Source organism: Ostrea edulis, chromosome 7 (assembly GCF_947568905.1).
Source record: "Ostrea edulis chromosome 7, xbOstEdul1.1, whole genome shotgun sequence".
Lineage (NCBI taxonomy): Eukaryota > Metazoa > Mollusca > Bivalvia > Ostreida > Ostreidae > Ostrea > Ostrea edulis.
The window spans coordinates 55,608,854-55,636,773 of record NC_079170.1 but is presented as its reverse complement, the minus strand read 5'-3'; the positions used below and the strand labels follow the sequence as shown (position 1 = coordinate 55,636,773).

The window sequence follows — 27,920 nt, the reverse complement described above, 5'->3', positions numbered from 1 at the left end:
TTGTAATATAAATATTTTGAGTTGTACAAAATTTTACAATACCATTGATAATGGATAGTGTTGAGTCAACCGATGTTCGAGTGGAGAGCAAGGTGCCTTCTTTGAGGGGTAAAACCACTATAGGATCATCTGCTGATGTCACAGGATAAGACCTCACAGGGTCCTCCTCTGAAACCGATTCTCTGAGCTCACGATTGTGAAGAACAAAGTATGGTGATTTTATTTGTGTGTGCATCTGCTCTTGGGCACATTTCTGCAAGTCGGAGAATCTGTAATACAGCAAATATACGTGTTACATACATGCTACATAAAGTATAGATTTCTATTCTAATAAGCGAATCCTCTATCCTTATTGCATGTTTGTGGGGACTTATTAAGTAGATGAAAAATTGCATACTTGTTATCTGGGTCCATGTAGATGAGATAGAGATGTGAATCTACTACAGAAAACAGATGAAGTATATGTTTCTCAAGAAGATCATCTGCAGCCCAAAAAAAGCCATCAAACGTCCACATTTTGTGTGCCTGGCATTCCAAAAGACGAACTAAAAACTCTGTCAGTGTATCCCTGAGATATCTGTCAAAAATGTAATGAGGTAATATATCAATGAATTACATGGGTATAAATGTAACGGGAAAAGATATCATGAATTACGTGGGTATAAATGTAATGGGATGAGATATCATGAATTACGTGGGTATAAATGTAACGGGATAAGATATCATGAATTACGTGGGTATAAATGTAACGGGAAAAGATATCATGAATTACGTGGGTATAAATGTAACGGGAAAAGATATCATGAATTACGTGGGTATAAATGTAACGGGATAAGATATCATGAATTACGTGGATTACGTCTGATACCTATTTTACAGAAGACTTCACTCACTTTGAAAGCATGCAAGTTTTGGGTAATTCCTTGGACCAAATAATAGAACCCGATGCAGACGTCTGCTCACCAGATATCACTCCAGTATCTTTCTTTGAGATCATCTGAAACCTGTAAGTGAACAATTCTTATCTCCCTTCAGTGAAACAAAACTCATTTTTCCTGATTACTTACATAAATAATCTGTAGAAAAGTAGAATGCTTGCTGCAGCTGTATATAGCTAAATACGGTGAGTTTATTTACATGTTGTGGTAACACTCACATGGTGTTTTTATCCCCACGTCCATGGTAGGGTTGGAAGGGGACCTTCCCAGTGGCGGCATGATACAAGGTAGCCCCTAGACTCCACAGATCTACAGAGATGTCAAATTCTCGTGGACGATAGCGATCGATGAAAGCGGCTTTGAAAATGTGGGGATGCTGAAAATTTGAAAAGAAACGAGCCATATGTAGAAATTGCGGTTCAAGTAATCTTAATTGTACTTTCAAAAACTATGAATTTGCTTTAAATTTGTGATCAAAATATTAATACAACATTGCAAAAAAGATCATAACATCAGTTTTATAATGTTAATCCTTATATTTCACAAGACTTCATTTCCACAATCTTGTATATAAAAGATAGATCACATTTTCATGGATGTTGCAGGACAACATCCTCAGGTTGAGAAGCCGACGCGTTAGTCGAGACTTTTATATTTCAAATAACATTTCAAGATCGAGGAGGTTATTCTGAATCATCCACGAAAAGAAGAACTTTATTTCTATTCTACTACGGCTCAGAAATATACACTTGATCATTTACCTATACAGCAATGAATTAGGTAACAGTGACATTTAGACAGTTTCCAAAATGGATTAGGCCAAAGTCTACATGTTTTTTTACTGACAAAAAAGGTTAGATGATCAGGTATACTAGATCTATTTTGAAAACTATTTCAAGTATTTAGTTTGATGTGGACGGATTATATCAACTGCTTTGAAAAACTATACATAAGTGGAAGAGGGTTAACTTGTCTGTGCATCGCCATGTTTATTTATGTGTATCAATCTTCGAATGCAGACAATTGATTTATACAGAATGACAAATATTTTTCAGTCATTTATAAATTAGTTTTGCTGCATGTATTGATTAATTTTTATGATTATAAAGTGAATTATCAGTCAATTTATTGTTGTATTGGCAAAACACCAAGTGCAAGCAAGATGTGTATCAATTTTCTCATAATCAGTTATTAAAATAAATATAAAGGTATATCCCAGAAAAATGACCGCGACATTCCTTTGACCTTTGCAATAACCATGGTAGAATGTTGGATTTATTAGCAAGACATTATTTTATGAGCAATTAAATCTTTCATCACTGTTTACACATACAAAATTCTTCACAAGAACCCAATTTTTGCTTTTAGGCAACTTCATGAACTTAAGCAAAACCTTGATATCATTGTGATGGCAAGTATCTCAAAAGGGCCCTGCTTCATGGCATTCTTTGTTTAGCTAATTCAAGGTCTATAACTCTTTAGGATGGAGCCACAATTGGGGATCAAATATTTATATAGGAATATATAGGGAAACATCTTTAAAAATATTCTTCTTAGATTGGCAGGGCTATGATTAGTCATATTAATATGCCAAGCATCTTCTGAATCAGAATGTGCAAGTTGTTCAATTCAGGGGCCCCAGAGGTAAAGTAATTGAAGTTTGATATGGGAATACATATATACAGGAAATTAATTAAAACAAATTCTTTTCAAGATAAGCAGGGCAATACTAAATCATATTCAAATGATCCTAGGTAATTATGTGGATTCAACATTTTTTACTCCCCAACCCCTGTCCAGTAAGGGGTACATATTGTGGGTTTTTTCCTGTCTGTCTGAAACTTGTACCTTGCTCATAATTTTTGAATATGCTCTCATATTTCATGAAAGGTGAAGATAATGAACATTGATCAATCTCATAACTCCTATAAAGGTGAAGATAATGAACAGTGATCAATCTCGTAACTCCTATGAGGAATACAAAATGGACAGTTGGGCAAACACGGACCCCTGGACACACCAGAAGTGGGATCAGGTGCCTAGGAGGAGTAAGCATCCCTGTCATTCGATCACACCAGCTGTGAGCCTAGATAGTGCAGGTGATAATGAAGTATTGCTACATAAATATGAGAAGTTGACAATGGAGAAGTTGAAATCATCCCATTTGTCATAAAGTTGAGTTGTTAGTTTGCTGTTAATATTTATTTTCAATAAAATATCTAAGTATGAGGTAGATGTATGTTCCTTGTGACAAGACCTTTATTTTGGTACCAAAGGTTTTGACCTTGTGAACTTGACCTTTGAGTTTTACCTATGTTTGTTTTAGTTTTAGCTACTTTAGATATCTCCTGAACTATCTAAGGTAAGGCTTTCATATTTAGTATATAGATTCTTTACGGCAAAAAATTTTCATTTGATGCCATGATGTTTAACCTTCTGACCGTAAAGTTTGACCCAATTAAATTTCAAAACTTTAACAGAACTTTAACATTGCTCATAACTTTTATGATTGCTAAATCTTTCATATTTCATGTATGCATTCCTTGTGACAATACCTTTCTTTTTGGAACCAAAGTTTTTGACCTTGTAACCTTGACCTTGGATTTTGACCTATTTTTAAGAAATGTTAACCTAGGCAATATCTGCTAAACTGTTTCTGGAAGGGCTTTCATATTTTGTATATATAGATTCCTAATCCTTATGGCAAGACCTTACATTTCATACCATTATTTTTTTTAATGTTGTAACCTTGTATCATGGTTATGTTGTGACCCTATGGAGCTAGGTTGGTATCACAATATGGGGTCAAAAATTTTCAGGGAAATAAAAATTAAAAACATTGCTTAACAAGAGGCCCATGGGCCACATCGCTCACCTGAGTCACCTTGGCCCATAACTAAAGACTTTCCATATACATTTGCATGTAAAACCTTAGTCCCTATTATGGCCCCAACCTACCCCTGGAGGCCATGATTTTTGCAAACTTGAACTTACACTATGTCAGAAAGCTTTCATGTAAATGTCAACTTCTTTGGCCCAATGGTTCTTGAGAAGAAGATTTTTAAAGATTTTTCCTATATTTGTATGTAAAACTTTGATCCCCTATTGTGGCCCCATCCTATCCCCGGGGGCCATGATTTGATCAAACTTGAATCTGCACTATGTCAGAAAGCTTTCATGTAAATATCAGCTTTTCTGGCTCAGTGGTTCTTGAGAAGAAGATTTTTAAAGATTTTCCCTATATATTTGTATGTAAAACATTGATCCCCCCTTGTGGCCCCATCCTACTCCCGGGGGCCATGATTTGAATAAACTTGAATCTACACTATGTCAGAGAGCTTTCATGTAAATATCAGCTTTTCTGGCTCAGTGGTTCTTGAGAAGAAGATTTTTAAAGATTTTCCCTATATATTTGTATGTAAAACTTTGATTCCCTATTGTGGCCCCATCCTACCCCTGGGGGCCATGATTTGAACAAACTTGAATCTGCACTATGTCAAAAAGCTTTCATGTAAATATCAGCTTTTCTGGTTCAGAGGTTCTTGAGAAGAAATTTTTTAAAGATTTTTCCTATATATTTGTATGTAAAACTTTGATCCCCCCTTGTGGCCCTATCCTACCCCCGGGGGCCATGATTTGAACAATTTAGAATCTGCACTACCTAATAAAGCTTATCTATAAATTTCATCTTTTCTGGCCCAGTGTTTCTTGAGAAGAAGATTTTTTAATGACCCTACTCTATTTTTACCTTTTCTTGATTATCTCCCATTGGAAGGTGGCTTGACTCTTTATTTTAACAATTTAGAATTCCCTTTATCGAAGGGTGCTTTGTGCCAACTTTGGTTGAAATTGACCCAGTGGTTTTTGAGAAGAAGTCAAAAATTTTAAAAGTTTACAGATGGACGGACGCCGGACTACGGGTGATCAGAAAAGCTCAGGTGACTCAGGTGAGCAATGTGGCCCATGGTGTTTTGTTTGTCCTGACTTAAGTGTAGTTTTATGGCTGTACAATACTTTCCACCTATCCGTGCGTTCAAATTTTGAATTGCATGGGTTTTACGAGGAATTAACATGTTGATTAATTAACCCGTTCTTTGTTTATGGCTTCATCCCACATAGTTCAGTTTTTATTGCTCCATGTAACATATGATAATTTCAATAGGTAGATGTTCTATTTTTTTAATCTCAGCCTATATAGTTTAGTTTTAGTGCTACTATGAATTTGTTTTTAGTTCATTACAAAGTAAATACTCTCTTCTCTTGAAGAAGAGACAGGTCATCCTGAAAATTTGACAATTTCATATTGTTTGTATCATTGGTCATTTTAGAGCTTTATGTATAGCCCTGGGTAAGGGTACCCATATATAGTGAATTTCTCTGTGCTTTATATTATATATTTCTTCACCTAGGGAAGTTATGTTTATTCGAGAGTTCAATGTAACCTCTGTACTTTATAAACAAGAAATGCTTGTAAAACATGTATGGGGCAAAATTGAAAAGGGTTATACACATGCATCATTTAACTGATAGTAGTTCCAAACCATTTCAAAATATTGAGTAGACAACCTTTGACCAGGTGACTTCAAAATCAATTAGGATCATCTACTCCTTAAGATGTACCAGTGTACCAAGTTTGCTGTCTGTCAAGCAAAGGGTTCTCAAGATATTGAACAGACAGTATATTCCTATGTCCAGTTTGACCCTTGATCTTTGACCATGTGACCTCAAAACAATATGGGTCATCTTCTCTGGAAGATGTACCAGTGTACCAAGTTTGTTGTCTGTCAAGGAAAGGGTTCTCAAGATATTGAGTGGACAGTATATTCTTAAGTCCAGTTTGACCCTTGACCCTGTGACTTTAAAATTGCTATAGGTCATCTTCTCCTAAAGATGTACCAGTGAATTAAATTTGATATCTGTCAAGCAAAGGGTTCTCAAGATATTGAACAGACAGTATATTCCTATGTCCAGTTTGACCCTTGATCATGTGACCTCAAAATCAATATGGGTCATCTTCTCTTGAAGATGTACCAGTGTACCAAAATTGATGTCTGTCAAGCAAAGGGTTCTTAGGATATTGAGCAGACAGTATTATGTCCAGAGTGGATTGACCCTTGACCTTTTGACCTAAAAATCAATAGGGGTTCTCTTATAACCAACCCACATAGGAATGTATGATCCTTTTAAAATGTCAAATGACTGTATCCCATTTCCATTCTCAATGACTGTGTCAAATTAATATTTTATTGATTGATTTATTAATTATTTACAATACTTATACCTAGTCTTTGCATTCTACATCAGTACTTATTTTTCATTACAGTTCTGCACTACTACTTCAGACACCTCCTGGTATGAAATATCTAAAATGACCCATCATTGGAATAAGTCAATGAACCACTTAATTTTACTGATTAGTATATTCATTCCCTGTGTTTAACGGCATCCCATGTAACTGTTAATTACCGTATATACTCGCCTATAAGTCGGATTTTTGGGAGTCAATTTTTGGTCCAAAACTCTATGTCCGACTTATAGGCGCGTCTTAAGAAGATGGGTATTTTTCTGGGCGGCCTAATGTAGTGTTTTTTAAACAACTCCGATGATTATCATTGACTACCACACAAATGATTATTGTTCACAAATATCTAGACATATTCTATTGTTTATGTATTTTAAAATTATGTATAAAGTACAAGTATTTACATATTTTTATCTAGTTAAAACTACTAATCTATCATTTATTGGTAAAATTGAATTACGAACCCGAATTAATATTGAAATATTCATATGTATACCGGCTGAAATATATTTCATAAAAGATTGAATATTGTTAACAGATAATTTAGATCATCATTCTTGACTCTTAAAAACTCTATTGTTGATACAATGAATTATACCGGAATCCCACTATAACAGTTTTCGCCAGGTGCCACTAAGTAAACAGGGTGTCAGGTACTGGTAATTAGGAGACCATAATTGCTTAGGTAAACAAGGGATCATTGTCCATAATAGATCAAGGGTTGTGTTTAAACCCCACACAGATATGGCTTGGATATTGAGTACCTCATAATTATTAATTTCTCAAAATATTTTTTGAAACATAGGTAAAAACACTAGAGCATTGACTTGAAATTGTCAACCGATTCTGACAAAAATTTGTACTGACTTATAAGTGGGTCAATGGCAAATTCCTACAAAATAACCTTAAAAAATAAAACCGACTTATAGGCGGACCGACTTATAGACGAGTATATACGGTAGTCCAATTCAGTCTTGACTCTCATTAAGAACAGATATTTTTTTTGTTGCACTGTGTAACAGGTGATAATTTCAATATGTACATGTTCTGGGGTTTCTTTCCTCAGCCTTTGTTGTTTAGTTTTAATGCTACTATGAATTTGTTTTTATTTCGTTTATTTAGTTTTTGTTTCTATGTAAATATTCTGTCATCCTGCAGAAGGGACAGGTTGTACCAAAACTTTGACATTTCATATTGTTCATATAAAATTTTTAAAATCTAATTTCTTCTATACTTTGTTTTGTATACATGTAGCCATGCATAGCACCAGAGACATATATAACAGAGATTACCAACTTTCTCAAGTTTCGTATTATTTCACGGTATTCAAAACTTTGATCCCCATTTGTAGCATAATCCTACCCTTGGAGGCCATGATTTGAACAATTTTGGATCTATATTCCTTCAGGAAGCTTCACAAAAGCCCTTTAATTGAACAATTTTGAATCCCCTTCATCCATTGATAGTTTATGGCAAGTTTGGTTGAAATTGGCCCAGTGGCTTTGGAGAAGAAGTAAAAAATGTGTAAAGTTTATGGACAAACATATGCCAGACAAAATGTGATCAGAAATGCTCACTTGAGCTTTCAGCTCAGGTGAGCTAAAATAGGTCAAGAAAGCCCAAACTCAAACTTGATCTGTAACCCATTGATATAAGTTCTTGCATAAATTTTTGATTGCAATAGCTGAAGAGATAGCAAAAACAAGACCAAACAAGAGGCCCATGGGCCACATCGCTCACCTGAGTCACCTTGGCCCATATTTAAAGATTTTCCCTACATATTTGCATGTAAAACTTTGATCCCTATTGTAGCCCCAACTTACCCCTGGGGGCCATGATTTTTACAAACTTGAATTTGCACAATGTCAGGAAGGTTTAATGTAAATGTCAACTTTCATGGCCCAGTGGATCTTGATAAGAAGATTTTTAAAGATTTACCCATTATGGAAAATTTGATCCCTTATTGTAGCCCCATCCTACCCCCGTGGACCATGATTTTAACAAACTTGAACCTTCACAATGTCAGAAAGCTTTCATGTAAATTTCTACTTTCCTGGCCCAATGGTTCTTGAGAAGATTTTTCCTATTTATTTGCACGTAAAACTTTGATCCCCTATTGTGGCCCCATCCTATCCCGGGGTTCATGATTTTTACAAACTTGAATCTGTATTATGTCAGGAAGCTTTCATGTAAATGTCAACTTCTTTGGCCCAATGGTTCTTGAGAAGAAGATTTTTAAAGATTTTCTCTATATATTTGCATGTAAAAATTTGATCCCCTATTGTGGCCCCATCCTACCCCCGAGGGCCATGATTTGAACAAACTTGAATCTACACTATGTCAGGAAGCTTTCATGTACATCTCTGCTTTTCTGGCCCAGTGGTTCTTGAGAATATTTTTCCTATATATTTGTATGTAAAACTTTGATCCCCTATTGTGGCCCCACCCTACCCTCAGGGGTCATGATTTGAACAAACTTGAATCTGCACTAAGTCAAAGAGCTTTCATGTAAATTTCAGCTCTTCAGGCCCAGTGGTTTTTGAGAAGATTTTTAAATGATCCCACCCTATTTTTGTTATTATCTCGCCTTTGAAAGGGGCATGATCCTTCATTTGAACAAACCTGAAAGCCTTTCACCCAAGGATGCTTTGTGCCAAGTTTGGTTGAAATTGGTCCAGTGGTTCTGGAGAAGATGTTGAAAATGTAAAAAGTTTACAGACAGACAGATGGACAGACGACGGACAACAGGCAATCAGAAAAGCTCACTTGAGCTTTCAGGTCAGGTGAGCTAAAAACTGTCAATGCATGGGTGCATGGATGGACACACAGACAGATCACTGGGTGGCTTCCACCTATAGGTGGGCCATAATAAAGTTTTCAAGAGCAAAAAGTGTTTTGCAGCTCTCATGCTCATTATTTTTACCAGATATTCCTCTGTTCCAACTAAAGACTGAAAAAAGTCCCCATCCTTCAAAGGTTTAGCAGTCCCAAAGTCAGACAGTTTGTAGACATAGCTACAAAAGAATTGGTACATGTATGTAAGTCTTATTCTGTATGATTTTAGTCCATAAAAATCAATGATATTAAAAAGTATCTGTAAATATTGACATGTACCTGCCATCATCTGCTACATATACCAGAATGTTGCCAGGTTTTATGTCACGGTGTGAGAATCCGTTTTGACGAAGATGTTTCATTCCAGACACTACAATTTATACAAGTTCATGCAAAGATGTAGTCTGAGTTTTGTTTTCATTTATCTTAATCAAAATTTCATAGTTTGACAAACAAAACTTCTTCATTTAATGTTCAAATGTTCAATAAATTATATCTGCAGACACCTCATAAAAGATTTTGAATGAACATTTACTAACTATATAAGCATGCTAACTAGATAATACATGTACAACTAAATAATTGATACTTAGTTAGAAGAATGCAAACCTAAATGGCGAAAAAATCTGAGAAATTCCTTGTCTTCTAGACCAAAGGCATTGCGGGGCTCTCTGAGCACCTCCAGAAGGTTCCCCTTCTCACAAAGTTCCATGACAAGAATAGGTTTTGTACTTTCCTTCTGTAAAGAGTTTCTAAATTATATTTACAACTTTTATATGTTAGATACATTTTGTAGTTTGATCAACATTTAAATTCATTATGATATACTAGTGTTGTGTGTTTCAATCTCTAAAATGATTGAACATGTGAATTTGCTCAGTAAGTTTCTTGTACACAGTTTCATCTAGTGATTAAACGATTGTTGCCGATGATCGATTGTCGGTCGTTCAGAGACCTATGATGCTACTAATCGATTACAAAATAAAAGTTGCCAACATCATTAACAAAACAAAATCCGGAAATCACTTCAACTTTGTTCAAATTTCATTTTCTGTATGTCAAACAAAATGGCGGGAGATATGAAGGACCGTAACAACAGCGACATTCAACAGTCAAATAAAAAAAGTATACCGTATCTCTATATTTGATATATTGAGATTATAAATAAATTTTATTACTTGATATATTGAAATTCTGATTTATTTACCTGTGAACAAATAAAATAAAGAAGAATTCAAATGTTGTTTCATACGTTTAATGTTTCTGTTATCTATATTGAAGGGGAAAACACTTATATATTAATGACAATTCAGATTATAATCGATTATTAATCGATTACGTGTCCGATTATTACCGATAATCGATTATGGTTTTTGGTACGATTGTCCATTACTAGCTTCATCATCCGAATTTGACTGATACACAAACTAAGTACATGATAAGTATTCGGGAGTAATTACATTGTTTTATGAACATTGATTAGGCCTATTATTAGTTAATACTATTTTCATTGTCATATTTTTCAAGTTTTGCCCCACCTTGGAGTCAGAATCTCTACCCCAGGGATCATGAAATTTATAATTTTGGTAGAGGCTTTCCTGCTCTACATCACTATGCATTTAGTTTTTCTTACACATGTGCGGTTGTAGAGAAGATTTTTTTACAAGAGGACCATGAGCCACATTGCTCACCTGAGTCACTTTGGCCCATATTTAAAGATTTTCCCTGTATATTTGCATGTAAAACTATGATCCCCTATTCTAGCCCCATCCTACCCCCAGGGACCATGGTTTTCACAAATTTGAATCTGCATTATGTCAGGAAGCTTTCATGTAAATTTCAGCTCTTCTGGCCTGGTGGTTTTTGATAAGAAGATTTTTAAATGACCTCACCCTATTTTTGTTTTTTTGTGATTATCTCGTCCCCTTTGAAGGGAGCATGACCCTTCATTTGAGTTCCCTTCACCCATAGATACTTTGTGCAAAGTTTCGTTGAAATTGGCCCATTGGTTCTGGAGAAGAAGATTTTTAAATAGGTCACCCAAGTTTACTCAGGAGATATAATTATAAAAGTTACCGTATGATTCTATTTGTTGGAATAATGTGAAACATATATCAGAACAGGTCTTTGCACTTTACGACTCTATTGCACCATAAATAAACTGAGATTGGGTTCATAATTAAAAAATTAAAAGCATTGAGTGACCCACAAAGAATCTACACTGCAAGTTTCAGCAGAGAATAACATCTTCAATATTTTTTGTTTTGATTCAATTCTCATACATACATCATACTCCAACTGGTAGAACTTGGTAATGTTGGGATGCTGAAGTTGCTTCATGGCCTCTACCTCTCTCTGAAGCTGCTGTGCAAAGCGAGGGTCGCACAATTTCAGGGCACATTCTTCTCCTGTCACCTGTCAATGTTAAGGCATCAACATTAAGTATGAATGAAAACTTTTATTTGACATACAAATTGTTCATAATTGTTGCACACTTCCCATCTTATTGGCAATTACCATACATTTATCACATTAAAGGAATGGGTGTATATACAGAGAGAATATTTATACATGGTAAAGTCTGTATCATATAGTACCCCATATCAACTGAGACTCCCGTATCAGATATTGGTTGAGGTATGATGTATTTAACTGAGACTCCAATATCAGATATTGGTTGCGATATGATGTATTTAACTGAGACTCCCGTATCAGATATTGGTTGCGATATGATGTATTTAACTGAGACTCCAATATCAGATATTGGTTGAGGTATGATGTATTTAACTTAGACTCCAATATCAGATATTGGTTGCGATATGATGTATTTAACTGAGACTCCAATATCAGATAGGTTGAGGTATGATGTATTTAACTGAGACTCCAATATCAGATAGGTTGCGATATGATGTATTTAACTGAGACTTCAATATCAGATATTGGTTGAGGTATGATGTATTTAACTTAGACTCCAATATCAGATAGGTTGAGGTATGATATATTTAACTGAGACTCCAATATCAGATAGGTTGAGGTATGATATATTTAACTGAGACTCCAATATCAGATATTGGTTGTGATATGATGTATTTAACTGAGACTTCAATATCAGATATTGGTTGCGATAGTCAGTGATTCAGATTGGCATCGGTCATCGGCAAATGGCCGATAAATATTGAAAGTGGCCAACTAAAATTCTCCAGAAAGGCCAACATGGCCTATGAAATTTTCGGTTTTCGGTCAGTACAGCCGATTGTTTTTAGTGTTTATCGGCCACAGGAAAAATTGGTTTGTCTTAAAACAAGTACTCAATCGATCGTTTGTAAAGAAGATTTTGATTGGTTTTTGAAAAACTTCCCGTCGAATCAAAACTACTTTGAGAAAAAAATAAATTGGTGCCCCTGTTGATCTTGCTTGTGTTTGCAACAATCAGCAGGGAACCAGTTTTGAAAAAAAAAATGGCTTCAAAGATGATGATCATGATTGGCAACAATCCCTATTAAACATTAGATTTTCCAGTTGCAGTAGCTCAGTGTTTCGTAACTAGGAGGCGTGACTTCGAGTCCCACTCGTGCCATGGCCACATCAAACTTAATAAGTAAACATGGTTAGTGATTGCTCCTTCGCCAAACGCTCGTCATTTACTAGATTTAGAAGTGAGAATCACGGGTCTTTCGGATGCGACCTTAAAAACGGAGGTACTATGTCGCGACAGGCGTTGGCACGTTAAAGAACTCTCACTGCTACATGTATGGCCCTGAGCGCTCAGCATTATAGGTCTAAATTTGTGATACTTCACCTACAACTGGTGACATATCAATTAGCGACGGAATGAAAAACAATCTAACAATAACAACAGCAAACAACACATTGCAACACAGGAACGACCAAAAAGAATTCCGAAACAGTTGACTTCAGTCATGATAATTAAACTGAAGAATTAAAAAATAAAAAGTCAGTTTAATTTTAAAGTTTTGAGTTTATTTTGCAGCATTGCTTCACATGTATTTAGGGCCTAAAGTTTTCATGGAGTTAGGCCAAAATGGCCGATAATTTTTGTATCATTTAGGCCCTCTTGTCCTATCAAATTGCATTCCAATCTGAATCACTGCGATATGATGTATTTAAATGAGACTCCAATATCAGATATTGGTTGAGGTACGATGTATTTAACTCAGACTCCAATATCAGATATTGGTTGAGGTACGATGTATTTAACTCAGACTCCAATATCAGATATTGGTTGAGATATGATGTATTTAATATGCAGATTTTGCCTTGTATATATGTTGTTGTTTTATCATACATATTTGAAATTAGTCTCTACAATTCAAGTATGACAATATGCATTTTCAATCATTGAACATGTTTTTTGATGTTCAGAATATCTGTTTTTCATCATTTCATCCAAGTAATACATTTTTACTGGGTTCATTGACAGATAAAAGTTGAAACAATTATGATTGCTGTTTTGAATAATATAAGATATTTGATCAAACAAAACAGCAATTCAAATAGACATCATTAACAATAAGGAAATTGTTCCGCTTATAGCACTCAGGGCCATAGCAGTGAGAGTTCTTTAATGTGCCAATGCCTTTTGTAACAAAGGACCTCCGTTTTTAATGTCATATCGGAAAGACCTGTGATTCTCACTTCTAAATGCTTAGCGTAAGACAAAGGAGCAATCATTACCTATGTTTATGTCTGAAAAATATACAAAATATGAAGGCCCTAGCTTATATCTAGTTCAAGAGATATTTTCAAAATTGTTCCTATATATCAGCATATGTAAAACTTTGATTCCTTATTGTGGCCCCACCCTACACCCTGGGGCCATGACTTGACAAACTTGAATCTGCTCTATGTCAGGAAGATTTCATGTAAATTTGTACTTTTCTGGCCAAGTGGTTCTTGAGAAGAAGATTTTTAAAGATTTTCCCTATATATTTGCATGTAAAACTTTGTTATCATATTGTGGTCCCACCCTACCCCCATGGACCATGATTTTTAATAAACTTGAATCTGCAATATGTAAGGAAGCTTTCATGTAAATTTCAACTTTTCTGCACCAATGGTTCTTGTCAATGAGAAGATTTTTTAATGATCCTACCCTATTTTTGCCTTTTCATGATCATATACTCCTTTGAAAGGGGAATGGACCTTCATTCAAACAAACTTGAATCCCTTCACCAAAATGATGTTGTATACCAAGTTTGATTGAAATTGGCCCAGTGGTTCTGGAGAAGATGAAAATGTGAAAATTTTACAACAACGACGCCAACAAGAGACAACAGACAAATTTTGATCAGAAAAGCTCACTTGAGATGAAGGCTCAGGTAAGCTAAACACTATATAGTCCCATGGTTTGGTCTTGTCTGTTACTTGTATCCAAAAAAAAAACCAGCAAGGGAATGGTGGTGGCCCCCGTGTTCTGTAAAGTTAATAATGTAGAATTTGAGTCACTCAGCCCATCCCCTCCTCAAAATATGAATTCTAAATGTATAGATCTGTCAAATCACAAAGAGAGTTCTTCTGGTTCTGTCGGATAATGGCCACAATCATCTGGTTGATTTTTCTGCCATTGAGAGAACACAAGTAAGAATTTAAAAATAAAAACTTAAATCTGTAGGTTTCAAAATTTTTGTTTGGACACCTACTCCCTGAAGGTTTCAGGTGTTTTGAGAGACACCATTCCTGGTGGTAATGCGTTCCATTCCCTGATGGTACATGGGAAGAATGAGAATTTGCGATAGGTATTAAGTATTGCTTGATGGAGATGGTGAGAATAATAGAATCCTTCACTAGTACGAGTGTGGGATAGGGAAATTCCACCGAGGGGACAAGATTCGCAGTCTAGAGAGAATCTTGTTCCAGAGGTGGAATTTCCCTATCCCACACGAGTAAATAATGAACGATTATTTTTCTCACATTTTACCAACAGTTTAGTGCATAAATTTAGGAGCTTTGAGAAAATTCTAAATCATCAAAATCCTCATTTGAACTTTGATGCAAAAACTAACTAGATAAGCAGAAAACATACCCGAAAATGGTTTACACTATATGTGTAAACTAAAAAACCCAAGGTTGTCCACCAGAAAGCTATACTACATTAAAGAAAACAATGCAAAATATTTTACTTCACCTTGTAACGTAAATCTTCACTGTGTAACGTATATCGTAGAAAATATAAGACGTCACAATCAAATGATGTCGCAGCAGTGTGAGATCGAAAAATCTCACATGGCTGTCTCAAATGGGCAAAGTCGATCTCACACTGGTGATAATGTGAGAATGCCTTGTCTTGTGCAAGGATGGTATAAGTCTATCGCTCTTGTTAATAATAATTTCATTATTTATGATTTGTAGGTGTTCTCTTTGACAGATGTTGAACTGATATTGAGGCTACGATGTGGAAAGCCTAAGGTTTTATTAGCTTTACAACAGATGGTATTTATATGGTCGCTCCACTTCAAGTCAGATGTTATAAGGCAGCCTAAGTACTTCACACTTTCCAGGGATTCCAATTTATGTCCATGTAGCACACTGTATGAAGTGACTGTCACGATAGTGTTCACCATCGACAGTTCTTGTTCTTTTCATTTGGTGGAGTAATTTGTATATGTTAAAAGTTTTAAGAAGACTGGATTTTTTGAGAAAGAGAAAAATGCATTATAACGATTTTCTTTATCTTTAAATTTTGTAAAGTTTAAAAACATGTTACTTTGTTTCAACAGCAATTGGGAGTTCAGTATATATTCATCACCATATCATTACACGTAAATTTAATTTCGCCGCTGTGCAGTTGAAATCCGACTTTATATTCTTCGAGCAATGAGCACGGTTAAAATTATTATTTATATATCTTTTGTCTTCAGTTCCGTTCTCCGTTCCGCGTTTTAGTAACACCCTTGGTATCGCGAATTCTATGGAATCTCAGTATTTCATATAGAGGAAAATAACAGACGTGTAGAGAAACAGATTAATGGAGAACGAAATAATTTAAATTTTGTGAAAACACAACTTCTTTAGGGAAAATAGGACATAATTGTCATTAGACCAACGCTTCGGTCGAAAATGAAAGTAGACATATCTGACAGGACGTACGAACCTTGTGAACACCTCTGTACACATCTCCAGTAGCTCCCCGCCCGATACATTCATCTGTTTTATACACAAAATTCTCAGTGGCACGATACAAATTCATTTTAGCATATCCGTAATTTAATTTGAAATCAAAATACCATCAGTTCTCCTATAAAGGGAAACTACTCCTATCCAGAATACGATAGTTGGTAAAATGGGTAGTAAAAACCGGGCCGGACCGGGTCAGATCACCTTCGTAATCCGAAGTTTTTAGTTTTCTTCCTTATTTTATTTTCGTTTGGTGTGAAACATCTATAATAATTACGGCATAATTTTGTTTCACTGTGAAAATATCAACGTTTGTTTATTTCAGGTTGGTAAAATGGGTAGCGAGGAAAAATACACATTTTTCTGCGATTACGATTGAACTATGTGACACCAATCTCTCGCCAGAGGGCGTATTACGCTGCGCTACGTATTAGTGGACCGTAGCGGGAACGATAACTCTGGGTAGAGATTGATGTGACACAACAATGAAACTACACATGATTTAGATAAATATTATGATAATTTATCACCAAAATGCTGTAGCAATTGTTATGCGAGTCTTATATATTTAATATTCACGATTTATTAAAACCCGGGCCAAAAGGAAACCGGATACGGTAACCCGGGCCAGATGTTAAAATTCCGAATAAAATGAGGATGTTAGCTATCACGTGCACGATCTCATGAAACGTGACATTGCACGGTTCTTACTACTTGGAGGTATCCTCATAAGAACCATGTTTTTAATTTAAATTTTAACCTAACTATCATTAAGTTACTTACGACGGCGTATTCGTGCCAATTTAACCTAGCAGAAAAAATAAAAATAATCGTTTAATGGTAGAAACGATGTAAAAAGTCGTTTATACGATTTAGAAATTCGTTTCTACCATTTAGGAAATCGTAGAAACGATTTAAAAAGTCGTTTCTACGATATTTAGGTTTCGGGTGACATTACAAAATTGCTTGTCGTCTGTCATCGTGCGTTAACAATTGAACATTTCTAACTTCTTGATAAGTATGATAATTCCAATTCCTTTCAAATTTGGTATGAAGCATCTTTGGGACAAAGGGGACATAAATTTCAGGACTCCTACATCCCTTGAGCCCTAAAGGCAGGGCAAAAACTGCCACAAAATTGAAGGCCTACCAAAATTGCAATTTTCATGATCCTCAAATTTAACAAGCATATGCAGACTTACTTGAGTGCCATTTTGAAAATAAAATTTATGTACATATACTGTGTTGTTAATTGTTTCATTTAAATTTTTTATATATATCATTTTATATTATGAATATGCACACTTCATATCTTGACGTTTTAAGATGTTTTTAAATTATATATCTTTTATTAATAAAGAAATGAATACTAGCTATGGAAAGCCGTCCGGTACCCCCACATTATTATTATTTTTCCCTATATAAAATACCAAAATTATAATCTCTTCCAAAAATAAAAATTTCCCCCTATTTGCCAATATTATTATTATATCGCAGCGATAATAATAATCTGTCCCGATTCTCAGATACCAAATTATAATTTCATCCCCAAAATAAAAATATTCTTAATTTATGACATAATGTGGGGGTACCCTACGGCTTTCCATACCCTACCTACGGCTTTCCATAAAATTACCATTTTTTATTTTTATTTTTTAATCAGGCAGGATATACATAGTAATTAATTGCTCTCCATATAATCCTCTTTAAACTCTATCTTCAGTTTAAATATTCATAAAATAGACATAATTTGTCAGTCGGGGATATTTTTAGGACCATTATTATTGGTTAATTAATCAAAGCATTAGCAATTAAATCGGAATAAATAACGCCGGCCCGGGTCGACCGAAAATATGCAATAATGTGTGTTTTGGTCTCGCTACCCATTTTACCAACCAGATTTCATAAAATCATTGAATTCCTTACCTATAGGTAATATTATGTGCTAAAATTTGTGGCGAAGACTAAATATATCATTGAGAATATATTCTGTAAGTTTCAAAAGAAACAATGACAAATCAACGAAGAAAACTAAACAATTCGGATTACGAAGGTGATCTGACCCGGCCCGGTTTTTACTACCCATTTTACCAACTATCCCAGAAGACAACTAGCCTGGTACCCGAGGCCTTCCGATGTTCAAAGAACACGGGTACCAGGCTAAGAATACAACCTACGATCTAAACTGGTTCTCCGCTGATTGGTGCTAAACACGAGAGAAGCGGGTCAATATACCAGTTTACCTACGGCCCAAACACAGGCACTCGTTTCTGTAAATAACTTACGACCTCTGTATACTAATAATAACAGTGTTATTATTAGTATACAGAGGTCGTAAGTTATTTACAGAAACAAGTGCCTGTGGGCCCAAAGACATTTCGACTCAATGACACTTCGGCCCCAACGTTTCAGCCCCAACGTTTCAGCCCACCTTTTTGAGACACTTGAGTACTAAGACGTTTCGACTCAAGTTATTTCTTCCCCATTTTTGTTCGGTCCATTATTAATTTTGTTGGCCTTATCATTACCCGTAATTGCGTATTAAAGTAATTCTACATCCTGTGACGTCATAACATTTTGCAAAATCAATGATATATTTTAGATTTATGCATGATAGGACATAAATTTTGTTAGAGTCCTTTCTGATAGTTACTGTAAAAAAAAATCTTGTTAAACATAAACTATTTCAAAAGTCTAAAGTATATATAGATAATCAATGATATGTTTCAAAATATTGTTTCCAAAGACAGTAACTCTGTTTTTATTGATTTCTTTATCAAGTTTACTATGCGATAGATTTTCTTTATTTTTTAAAGACATTTTGTAAATTTTTGTGAAGAAACAGTTTCATGAAATTGTTATAAATACTATTATATCGTCATAACCAGTTCTTATGAAATTTTGATAATACTGTGCAAAGGAAATAGCAATTTTCTAACGTTCAAATATGATTCTGTTTATGTATGTCTTGCACCTTAAAAAGTGTGATGACCTATATATTTTATTTGATAATTTATTAGTTTTAACTCTGATAAATGGAAATAAATACACTTTTTATACTTTTATTCGATAAAACTGCGAGTATGGAGTTACCTTAACTGCAGATACTAGTAGTATTTTTAAAACATTTCGGCCCAATGACATTTCGGTCCAAAGACACTCCGCCCGTGCCCCCAACCCCAGACTCCCTTTTTAAAAAAAATCTGTTGAAGCACTGGATAGTAAACAATCCTTAAATTCACCAATTTATGTTCATATTTTCCCGACGATGGTTTTCCCCCTTTAAATTCCAAGTATATATTGCGAAAATATTGTAGTATAGCTAAATATATCGGGGGTTTTCAGAAACAGGCTATAACTTAAAATTACCTGTGTATTTCAATACTAAGCAGGGGTCAGTAATCTGACCCTGTGATCAATACATGAGTACCGGTCATCACAGTATCCCAGTATCCCAGGCACCCTGCAATCAGTTGTGACACGGACCCCGACCAGAGACGACGTTCTCCGTCTCCGAGTCCTACAACTCTATACTACGTACGGTGAGTACCTTAGGATAATCCTAAGCACTTAACTGCACCGTGCATGCATTTAAAATATCCTGCACTCCACTACATTGGTGTCAGAAGTGGGATCAAAGAATCTTAGTGGAGTGTATTTACGATTTTTAACTTCATTCGTAATTAGCCCGGTTTTTTGTTTGTGGTTTTTTTTTGGGGGGGGGGGTTGTTTTGCTTTATTGGTTTTTAATTTTTTTAATTATTATTATTTGCTTTCTCTGTATTGAAAATCGCGCCAAATTTACATCCCCCCCTTTTTTTTCTGCAGCTCATACATTTCCCTCAAATACATTTTGCCTATAAATACATATTTAGGTCGGAGCATCTGGCATAAATATCGTGTTAAATTTTCATCGTTATGCGCCCCCCCCCCCCCCCCCCCCCCCAATTAATCCCACGTAAATCATAATGTCTTCAATTATTATAAACACAGCTTCTTTGGAACAACTAAAATTGATTCCAAACATTAGTGATAAAAGGACACAAACATTGATATCAATATGAGAAGAAAAGGGCGTCCTTACTTTAGAAGATGTCAAAATGTTGTCAGCAATACCCAGTACAATATGGGATCCCTCGTTAGAAGAGAGTAAAATTAACTTTGAAATTAAACACCACAAAAGGAATTATCTTTAGAAGAACTCACAAATGAAGTAAGACCACAGTGTCTACAGATGTCAATCAAAGTACTGACAGTACTGAAAGACGGTGGCGTGGGTTGCGGATATGATTCATTCTCACTTGGCTAAAATTTTGAAATTGTTATTCCCACTTAACTAAAACTGTGATTTTCCCACCTGAGTGGTCCCTGGGTATAGTCTGTTTTAGACTAACTACCTGTAAGACATTTTCCAGTACTACCGCCAACAGCATTGCAACATTCTATGTTTAATAGACACACATTTTACAATGGAAATGGAATAAGAAATGAGTGGGGCTACGAAGCTCGAATCAATTCTTTTACTTCAAACTCAAGAGGGGTTGCCATTCTATTTACCCGGATATTCATGAACAGCCTATTTCAAATAATACTGGTAATTTTTTTGCACTTAGCATTTCATTAGAAAATAAGAAAATAAGCCTAATATGTATATACGGACCAAATGATGATTTTCCTGACTTCTATCTGAAATTAGGAGATACTATTACAAAATTAAACAACGAGGAAATTATTATTGGTGGGGATTTTAATTTGGTACTAGACACCATCAAAGATTATTTCAATTATGTACATGTTAATAACCCCAAGGAAAGGGAAATTGTTCTACATGTAGAACAATGCTATCGTTAAATTTAGTAGGTATATATAGAAAAATAAACTGAACTGAACCTGTGATGTGTTACAAAACAGACTATAGGTTTACTGGTTAGCCGTAATTATTTTCCTTTGTTCTTTGACACCATTACCTGTGCACCCTTCCAGCGGCACGTCTTTTTACCACAAGGAACCACAAGGTACCACAAGGATACCACAGGGTACCTCAAGGGACACCAGTGTCACCTTAAGATACCCCATGGAACCCTAATGACACCCAAGGCACCCCTTACAACCTTATTGACACCCCAAGTAACTCCATTAACACCACATGGTACCACAAGGAACCCTATTAACACCCCAAATGACATCCTAATGTGACCTAATGACACACCAAAGTATCCTATTGATACTGCAGTGTATGTAAAGTATCTTCATGCAGTGTATGTGAGAGTCACTGGACCATATTGTTCATTTAACAGTGAAATGGGGGATCCTGTAGGTGAAAAACTTCTGGATTCAGGACCACATGTATTATAAATTAAGTTCAAAAGATTAGTGGAGGTTTCAAATGATCTAAGCATTCACAGATTCCTTTAATTTAACCAATTTAGAAGTGTTGCATGATTAATTCATTCCTAACACCACATTGCTACGATCATAATTTTAACCCGAATTTCCTCCATTTCCCATATCTTGTCAATACATATAGAAGCCAATACATAGATCCAAATTATAGCATATTAGATTAGAATTATTTCTATCATTCAATGGACTATAAAAAATTAACTATTATGAGTTATTTCCTACACTCTAATTTATCTATCATGAACATTATCACATTGATTGATCATCATAATGAATGACAAAGAGGTAAAACTCTTAAGGCAGAGTAAAATTTCAACAACTATGAACCTAGTTTGTTTGCTAAATTTCAAGAAGTAGGGAGGTTTCAAAGAATTGGTGCATTTTCACCCAATACGAACAATAAAGCCCTGGCTTATTTCAGACCCAGGCACCATGAATTTTTAATTTTAAGATGAAACACCTTTGCTTATTATACTTGACTGTGCATTTAGTTCGTTTGTCAAAAACCGACTAGAGAGAAGAAGATTCTAAAAGATTGAATTAATGCATTTTAAATATAGAATTAATAGAGCCCCACCCTTCTTTGGAACTCCTGACCCAGGGGCCACGAACTTCACAATTTAGAAAGAGGCTCCTTTGCTCATCATAATATAACACTAAGTTTGTCGGCTAAATACCAAGGAGCAGAGAATACTTTTAAAGAATTAATGCATTTTCAATATATTAATGGAGCCCCACCCTAACTTCAGAACCCCTGACCCAAGGGGTTTGGACCATGAATATCACAATTTTGGAAGAAGCACCCTTGCTCATCATAATCATGCACTTTGTTCATCTGCTAAATTTAAAGAATTTATGCACTTTCACTATATGGTCAATAGAGTCCCAGTCCCTAACTCCAGAAACCCTGATCCTTAGGTCATAAATTTCATAACTGCGATGGAAAGCTCTATGCTCTTTACAATCAAGCCAACATCTTTACTGTTTGATTTCCAGGAGTATGGGAAAAGATTTTCAAAGTTTACTTCAATTTCTTTTGAAGTCCCACCCCTCAGGCCCCAGGAGACAGAGATCCTGAAATTCACAATTTTTGTGTCACTTCACCAATAGATGATAATATGGGTAATTCAAAACCAAAATTGTTTGAAACTGATTAAGCAGTTCTGGAGAAAAAGTTGAGAAAGTTAAAAAAATTATGACACAAACTTAAGACACAACGCTGGACAAAACAGATAGAAATAGGTCACCTGAGTGACTCAGATGACCTAAAAATGCATATAAGCCATATCTAGATTCATTAAGATTGAATGGGATGTCAATGATGTATCCTTGTGGTATCCTTGTGGTTCCTTGTGGTAAAAAGACGCACCCCCATTCCAGTCTAGCTAAAACCAGTCACCCGTACAGATTTCAGAATTTTAGCTAAATGGGAAGACACCGCGGAAAGCTTTAACTCAGGTGAACTTAAAACAATACAGAGATATTAATTACCTGAATGAGGAATCATTAGTGATAATTCATTTAGCAGTACTGATTCAATAATGGTAAAACAGGGTATAAGAGTCCATATATAGTTTATTAAATCCAAAAGATTTCGGATTTCAAAGATTTCGGTTGAGCATCACTGAAGAGACATTATTTGTCGAAATGCGCATCTGGTGCATCAAAATTGGTACCGTATAAGTTTTTACATTATGACCCCTGGGTCGAGGCCTCTGCTGGTGGACTGTTAGTCCCCGAGGGTCTCTACAGCCCAGTAGCTAAGTACTTCGTTACTAGCTTGAAAATACTGATGTATATTTAATTGCTGTTACAAAAGTTAGAAATTCATTTCAAAATTAAGGATTATCTCCCTCATGCATAGCTCTTTTCCTTGGACGAATTTGGCTCCACTTTTTGGGCACGCTGTTTTTGGCTATATTTAGCTCTAAAACTTCATAGTTATTTCGGATTTCAAAGATTTCGGTTGAGCATCACTGAAGAGACATTATTTGTCGAAATGCGCATCTGGTGCATCAAAATTGGTACCGTATAAGTTTTACATGTACATGTGGTTTTAAAACGTAGTTTCCAAAATTGAATTAAGATCATGCCTTTTAAATGAGCAAATTTGTTTTCTGAATAGAGGAACATGAAACTCATATCCATGCACTGTTTTCCTCTTGAGCTTGTAGGAATATTTCAGAATGATTACCTTGTAAAATGAAGAATGGCATTAGAGTCTGTAGCCTCTCTGTAAAATGAAGAATGGCGTTAGAGTCTGTAGCCTCTCTGTAAAATGAAGAATGGCGTTAGAGTCTGTAGCCTCTCTGTAAAATGAAGAATGGCATTAGAGTCTGTAGCCTCTCTGTAAAATGAAGAATGGCGTTAGAGTCTGTAGCCTCTCTGTAAAATGAAGAATGGCATTAGAGTCTGTAGCCTCTCTGTAAAATGAAGAATGGCGTTAGAGTCTGTAGCCTCTCTGTAAAATGAAGAATGGCATTAGAGTCTGTGACCTCTCTGTAAAATGAAGAATGGCATTAGAGTCTGTAGCCTCTCTGTAAAATGAAGAATGGCATTAGAGTCTGTAGCCTCTCTGTAAAATGAAGAATGGCATTATAGTCTGTAGCCTCTCTGTAAAATGAAGAATGGCGTTATAGTCTGTAGCCTCTCTGTAAAATGAAGAAAGGCATTAGAGTCTGTGACCTCTCTGTAAAATGAAGAATGGCATTAGAGTCTGTAGCCTCTCTGTAAAATGAAGAATGGCATTAGAGTCTGTAGCCTCTATGTAAAATGAAGAATGGCATTAGAGTCTGTGACCTCTCTGTAAAATGAAGAATGGCATTAGAGTCTGTAGCCTCTCTGTAAAATGAAGAATGGCGCTAGAGTCTGTAGCCTCTCTGTAAAATGAAGAATGGCATTAGAGTCTGTAGCCTCTCTGTAAAATGAAGAATGGCATTAGAGTCTGTAGCCTCTCTGTAAAATGAAGAATGACATTAGAGTCTGTAGCCTCTCTGTAAAATGAAGAATGACATTAGAGTCTGTAGCCTCTCTGTAAAATGAAGAATGGCGTTAGAGTCTGTAGCCTCTCTGTAAAATGAAGAATGGCATTAGAGTATGTAGCATTTCTCAATCTCCAGATTGTTCTTGCGCTCTGTCATGTTATTCCAAAATGAATCATAATAGATTCGTGAAGTTCTCAAACGATATCTCAAATATACCTCATATAGTTGAAATAGTTCTCATTTTGATTAATGTCATACAATAAAAAAAAATTCTCGTATATTCTATTGCTGAAGTATTACAATTCTCAATCATAAAATCTTACACCTTAAAAAATCATTCATGGAATTCTCAAGTTTTCAGAAGATATCTTGATTCAGCTAGAGTGTCTTAGGTGTGTTTGTTCCTGTATATATTTTTTCAACTTGTCTCAAATCTACATATAATGTCAACTTCTATGGAGCGCCAAATTAACATAAACTCAAATAATTGAAGATAACTTCAATTATTTGAAGATATCATCAATTCAATTATTGCTCTCTTTAATTGAATTAATGCGCGCATTAAAGGTCGAGTGTAATAAAAATAGATTTGAAAATAAAGTTTATAATTCATTAAAACCCGTTTTGAAAAGTTTATTGATGTGTTTATTTTTTTTAAAATCCAGATAAATGCGCAAAATACCTATTCCAAAATCGTTGTTTATAGAAACGAATGAAGGAATTATCGCCCTTTCTTATGATGTCATCTGAGACAGTTGTAGTTGTTTACGCCTGTATATCATCGTTTTAATTTTCGTGAGAAATTGCCAGTTTTAGCAACACCATGGATATTGACGGTGAAATACCGTAGATACACTTGAGTTTAGGGATTCAACCTTTTATGTCTGTACCTGCACCCGTTTCGAAACCATCCGATAGTAATATGTCTATGTTCGACAAATGTCTCATAGGAATCTCAGTTAGAAATTATTTACCGGGCCAGTCCATAGAAAATTGGGAATGATATTGGAAAAAATGTTCTATCAAAAGATAACCTTTGTATTTTACACAATCTAGGCTAATAAAAATCAGACTTCATAGATACTCGCCGTATACTCTATTGTAGCGATTGTGATCGTATTTAACTAGATTGACTCTCACGTTTGTATTCTTTTAAATGGAATTTACTAGTATGAGATTGATCAGATTCATATTATAATGTGTTTAGCTAGATATATATTTAATTGAAAAATGCCTTTTTAAAAAAAGAACAACAAAAGACAAAAGAAAGAAAAAAAACTTATTGTGCACAACGTTATTTGTACCCCCCCCCCCTTTTTTTTTTTTATAGAAAAACATCTACATGTAGATTCAATATCATAAAATGTAAATTAGGCCTATTAGTACATGTAATTTCTTCGCAACACACGTCAAATGCGAAATTGAAATATTACGGCACAAAGTTAACGAATTGTAGGATTTTGAGGTGTGCAATTTTGATTTTCATGATATATTAATTAATGTAGCACCTAAAAGCATATTACATGTAGGAAAAGGAAAACTTTGTACTTGTTTTCATAATGAACTTGGGAAAAAAAAGCTTTGAAAATTGGACTGAACTCGCAATATATAAGGTTTTATCGAAATAGCTTTTTTAAATTGAATTCATTTCCATTTTTACTATATTTTAGAATAGAATATGATTTATTTCCAAATTAGGGCCCTCTCGGGCATACAGCATACATGATTGTTAACATTTCAATGTGCAATGACGATAAAAAGAAAAACAAAACAAGAGTAAAATCTGCACTATTAGTATGAGCAATGTTCATACATGAGACGTTTGAATATGATAATACTTATTTGCATTATATGTAAGTACCACCGTGTATCCTAATGCAAAACAGTCAGAAATACACATAGGGGAAATATATATATATATATATATATATATATATATATATATATATAGATGTCTATATATATACATAACAACTCTACATGTAATAATAGTAAAGGTAGTAAAGTACATATGATTAACTCCACTGTAATGCAAAAGATACCACGGGACGGTGCATTGGTACTAGATCAACATGTCATGTTTATAATGAGTGCATATGTGCAATATGGTTTCATATGGTTCACACATAATATACAGTAATACTAGTAGTATGAGCTTAGACAATGTACATAACACGAGACATTACTTGATGTAATATATGTAAGTACCACCGTGTATCATAATGCAAAACAGTCAGAAATACACACAGGAAGAAAATAATAACAATATATGCAATGACACATAATAATAGTAATAGGCACGTAGTACAAGTACATATGATTGAATGGAATGCAAAAGATACCACGGGACGGTGCATTGGTACTAAGTCAACATGTCATGTTTACAAGGAGTGCATAATTATGTATAAACATATTGGTTTGAACTTTCACATGTTTCATTTTATATTGCTTCTTTAATCAAATCGCAAAGGGCCACAAGTACATCAGTATTTTCACAATTGAGTAACCATATTAATCTATTCATGTTGTCAAGACTGGAAAAATGTTCACATTGTTGTTTTATAATTTCATACATGTTCTGCCTGAGTGAGTTATAAGTTAAACATTCAAAAATTAGATGAATTTCATCACCAATTTTACAAGAAGAACACTTTGTGCAAAATCTTAAATGTCAAGGGATTCCTGAATAACGACCTCGTTCTACTGGTAAATTGTGCGCTGATGTACGTAATCTTGCAAGTGTTTTACGTTGTGCAGGTGGTAAGAGTGTTAAGTAGTTTTCAAAAACAAAATTAGTTTTAAATTTAACATAAGTTTCAAGTTTTCCATATTGTAAACTTCTGATATGTCCCCATTCTTTCAAATAATGATTGCATAACAATTCCTTACATTTTTTCTTAAAAATTGATAGGTTATTGATTGCAATATGATTGTTTCTAATTCCAACAATTCCAAATAACTTTTGCACCACACCATACCATGACTGCGATTTTAATGTACAAGCATTATGCTTACTTTGCATGTATGCAGCATTTAGTAGAGGAAAAGAAGTACCCAGATTTTCTAATCTGTTTACATATTTTATTATATTTTTCACTACATCAAAATGTAATGGAAACCTGCCAAGTTCGGATAGTGCATGTTGCAAAGTTTGAGCTTTTTCTATGAAGACCTAGAATAAATTTACAGAATTTTACATGGAGGTTTTCACATTTTAATTTAGAGTAAAAATCATGTAAGGAGATATCATTGCGATTGAAAAAAGAAGGACGATTAAAAATTCCCCAAATCTCACTGCCGTAAAGTAAAATTGGCTTGATTGTG

At 34.8% G+C, this 27,920-nt stretch overlaps 1 protein-coding gene across 1 annotated transcript in view; it reads right to left on the bottom strand.

The window, feature by feature from the left end:
• LOC125656415 (inhibitor of nuclear factor kappa-B kinase subunit epsilon-like) overlaps window positions 1-16,381 on the bottom strand; it is a 67,724-nt gene extending 51,343 nt beyond the window's left edge. The window contains exons 1-9 of the mRNA XM_056144777.1: window positions 16,187-16,381; window positions 11,362-11,490; window positions 9,685-9,814; window positions 9,355-9,445; window positions 9,164-9,254; window positions 1,157-1,314; window positions 894-1,004; window positions 398-577; window positions 43-269 (exon numbers count right to left, since the gene is read on the bottom strand). Of these exons, the coding sequence (XP_056000752.1) occupies window positions 43-269; window positions 398-577; window positions 894-1,004; window positions 1,157-1,314; window positions 9,164-9,254; window positions 9,355-9,445; window positions 9,685-9,814; window positions 11,362-11,490; window positions 16,187-16,282 (1,213 nt within the window). The 5' untranslated portion in view covers window positions 16,283-16,381. The remainder of the gene's footprint in view (window positions 1-42; window positions 270-397; window positions 578-893; window positions 1,005-1,156; window positions 1,315-9,163; window positions 9,255-9,354; window positions 9,446-9,684; window positions 9,815-11,361; window positions 11,491-16,186) is intronic.
• Between the last annotated feature and the right edge of the window lie 11,539 nt (window positions 16,382-27,920).